Genomic DNA, 3933 nt, shown 5'->3' on the forward strand with positions numbered 1-3933 from the left:
CCTGCATCCCTGGTATGAATCCCACTTGGTCATGGTGAATTATTTGTTTTATATACTTTTGTATTCTGTTGGCTAGTATTTTGTTAAGGATTTTTGCATTGATGTTCATTAGGGATATTGGTCTGTGAAAGCACAACGAAAAGGATTATGATTTGAATTCCGTGAGGATGCCAAAACTATCTTTTTGACATGATGTAAATCAGAGTGCAGAACTCTCTAAATTTCAGACCAGCCAGCCCTTCCTCTTCCTCATTTTCAGAGTTGATTAATGGAGACAGGGTGAAAAAGAGAAAACAGTTCCCTCCACTTTTAGCTTTCGTGCCTAGGTAGGTGCTATTACTAGGGGATTCTAACTCGGGGATTAGTCAATTTTGTCATTCCCTTGAGTATAAGAGAGTCAGAAGCAGTAACAGAAAGAATCCTGGGACTATCAAGAAGCAGCAGCCATGAGTGGAGTCGTGTGAGATTCATGTCTCTAGTGGCAGAGGCAGCAGATGATGCAGCACTGAGACCTGAAACTGTGAGGCAAAGCAGCAGGTGGGGTTCTTGGCCCACCGAGGCAGAGAGGCCAAGAGGCCATGAGATGCAGAGGCTGAAGACCAGAGAGAGACTTGGCTGCTGGCTGAGAAGAGGCGCTGCTGTAGACCAATCACTGTATCCTTAGTTTTCTGATCTTGGCTTGTGGTTACCTGTTAACTTTTCTAATAGACTCCCAAATTATTTGTAAGTTCTCTGTGGCCATTGCAATTGATAATTTAATGCAGCAGAGAAGTAGAATGCCATGGGATGAATGATTGGTATCAGAATAAAGAAGGATGGAGGGTGGATGTATGTCTGACTTCTGCTTTGTGGACAGTCAGCCTTGGGCTGGTGTGGAGTTGAGTCTCCTCCTTTGTGTCCAAGTGGCTGGCATACTATTTCCTACTACATGGGGAAAAGGAGCAAAAAGGATAGAAAATAGAAGAAGAAAAACAAAAAGATTAAATGAAAGAGAGGAGTTAATTGTGATCTGTAGTGTTATTGTGGAAAAAGTAGAAATTGTTGGAGAGATGCTAAAATCAGATCTTCAGATACCAACACATGTTGTATTGCAGTGGCTTACATTATCCCACTAAAGATCTATGACAGAATTCCAAATTTGCTTTCATTGGTTGATAACTACATGCATGAGACAAAGATATTTGTTCTGTGGGTTACCTCTTATTAGGATTCCTTGTGATCCTCAGTAAATCACTAATTGCTACCTATTGGAAAGTAGTGATAGCGCTTTCTTTGTACTGAAGAGTTAAAGTGATGTCTCATTTGTATATGTTTTGTTAAATATTCTAATTATACAGACCTGAGTTTAGCATAGCCTCCATTGGTTACTAATTGTGTGTCTCTGAGCAAAGTCATTTTCTGTCTTTGTGTTCAAGTTTTCTTATTTGTAATATGAAATTGTTTTAAAAATTAAGTGAGAGTTTATGTAAAATACATTGAAAATGCTAAATAATATTAGCTATTATTTTACCCATAAACAGGCTAAATCTAAATATTGCAAAACCGTTATCTAAATGAATGATACAAAATTTTTCCTTCTTTTTTGCTTTTGTGCTCTAGAAGTCATTGTGGTTACAACCAGGGATATCCAAAAGGCTTTATCTGCAGAATTCAAGATGAAAATGAAAGTAGATATTGTTTGTATTTCTGATGAGACTGACAAAGGAACTGCAGATTCTCTGCGCCACATATATCCGAAACTTAAGGTAAAAAAACAATTTTGGGGGCTTTCTTTTTTTATTGAAGATAAACCATTAACATCTTATGTTTGGCCATGAACTCTTCAACTGCTTTTTGGTTTGATTACTAGTCATAATTTAGATATTCAGTATCACAGTCACTAGTTTTCAGTATTTTTGAGTAATATATTTTTATTGAAAAATACCTATTTTGAAAGAGTCCATTTATGAACAAGCAGAATTACTATATGGTAATAGAAATCAGCAGTATTTGGCTCTGCCAGTGGATGGGAAATGCTAAAATCAGATCTTCAGATATCAGTACTTGTCATGTTGCAGTGGCCCACTAGAGATCTATTACAGAACCCCAAGTTTTCTGTCATTGGCTGATAACTACGTGGATGAGGTAGAGGACCAGAGAGAGGCTGGCTGAGAAGAGATGCTGCTATAGACCAATGACTGTATTCTTAATGTTTTCTGATCTCGACTTGTGATTACTTGTTAACTTTTTAATAAGCCCCCCAGTTGTCTGTGAGCTCTCCTTGGCCATTGCAACAGGTTTTTGAACCCAGTAGGGAAGTAGAATCCCGTGGAAAGAAAAGCTGGTGTCAGAATAGGGTAAAAGAAGGATGGAGAATAGTATGTCTGACCTCTGCTTTGTAGCACTCAGCCTTGAGCAGGTGTGGAGTTGTATTCTCCTCTGTGTAGCCTAAGGAGGTGTGACATGGCTGCCATGCAATTTCCTCTCTAGATTATCAGAAGCACATGGAGAAAATGCTTTGAGGCCTCTGCCTTTTGACAATCAGTCTTGGGCTAGTGTGGAATTGGATTCTCCTCCTTTGGGGAGGTCCAACTTGGCTGCATGCCATATCCTCTCTAGATGGAAAAGAAGAACTTTATAACTCTGAATAAATTCCACCAAACTCGCTGCCATCAAGTCAGTAGTACCTCACAGCAACCCTGTAAGACAGGATAGAACTGTCCCTGTGAGTTTCTGAGATGTTAACTCTCTATGAGAATAGACAGCCCCATCTTTCTCCTGAGAGTAAATTCTACAAATCCTACATATTTGAACTTTCCATCTCCTTTGTTTAAAAAACTAACAAGGGCATGTAAATTAAAACTCTTTGAGATAACCCCAGTGGCAAATTCATACAGATTTTATCTGGTTTATTTGTTTCATTCAATTCATTATTTTCCAGGTCCACTCATATTGAGTATATGGCTGAATAGCATTCTATTAAATTGAATATATCATAATTTATTTAACAAATCTATTGAGAATCATTTGGGTTGTTTCAAATTTTGGGCTGTTATAAACATTTTAATTCTTTTTTTGTTTTAAGTCTTTTTATGAAAATATTCTAAATTGGAGAATTTACTTTATTGGAAGCTACTAAAGTGGTTGTAACATTTTTCATTTCCATCAAGAATTTATAAAAGTTACATTTGCTTCACATTTTTGTTATTGCTTGATATCGTTTATATATTTATATTCATTGATAGTTACCAGGGGCTAGGAGTTAGGAAGAAGGAGGTTCATTCTCTAGATAGTGGTCACTGCATTCTGAAGTAGTACCGAAAATGAACATGGCTGGAGTACAGACAGATTGGCAAGATAATTGATACTACTAAATTGTACATAAGAAAAAGGATTATTTTGGTAAATGCTATATTATGTGTAATTTTGCTGCAACAGCTACACCAACAAACATATATATATGATAAACCAATATATATATATCATATATATATATATATATGATAAAGCAAATAGGAGTCCCAGAAAATATGCTTAGATACAGCCAGTCATCTCACAGGATTAGTTTTCTTGGTTTAAAGATTTAGGGTCGTAGTCTGTAAGAAAACTCAATCAAGTGGCAAAATGCAGTTTCTAAAGTGTATTTCTTTTTTTTTTTTTTGCTTGACAAGCATTTACAAATCTCTAAAACCTCCATTTTTTGAAAATAGTTTTATAACTTTTTTTTTAAATCATTTTATTAGGGGCTCATTCAACTCTTATCACAATCCATACACACATCAATTCTGTAAAGCGCATTTGTACATTCATTGCCTTCATCATTCTCAAAACATTTCCTCTTCACTTAAACCCCTGGCATTAGGTCCTCATTTTCCCCTTCCCTCCCCGCTCCCCCCTCCCTCATGAGCCCTTGATAATTTATAAATTGTTATTTTATCTTGCCGTGTCCGACGC

At 36.7% G+C, this 3933-nt stretch overlaps 1 protein-coding gene across 5 annotated transcripts in view; it reads left to right on the top strand.

The window, feature by feature from the left end:
* The window catches only part of EIF2B3 (eukaryotic translation initiation factor 2B subunit gamma), a 147063-nt gene that overhangs the window by 9021 nt on the left and 134109 nt on the right, over positions 1-3933 (top strand). For all 5 annotated transcript variants that reach the window (XM_045292130.1, XM_045292128.1, XM_045292129.1 and 2 more), the window contains one exon: positions 1600-1745. In XM_045292130.1, the coding sequence (XP_045148065.1) occupies positions 1600-1745 (146 nt within the window). The remainder of the gene's footprint in view (positions 1-1599; positions 1746-3933) is intronic.

This window comes from Echinops telfairi, unplaced genomic scaffold (genome assembly GCF_000313985.2).
Source record: "Echinops telfairi isolate 266 unplaced genomic scaffold, ASM31398v2 ScPeMD7_443;HRSCAF=831, whole genome shotgun sequence".
NCBI classification, from domain to species: Eukaryota; Metazoa; Chordata; class Mammalia; order Afrosoricida; family Tenrecidae; genus Echinops; species Echinops telfairi.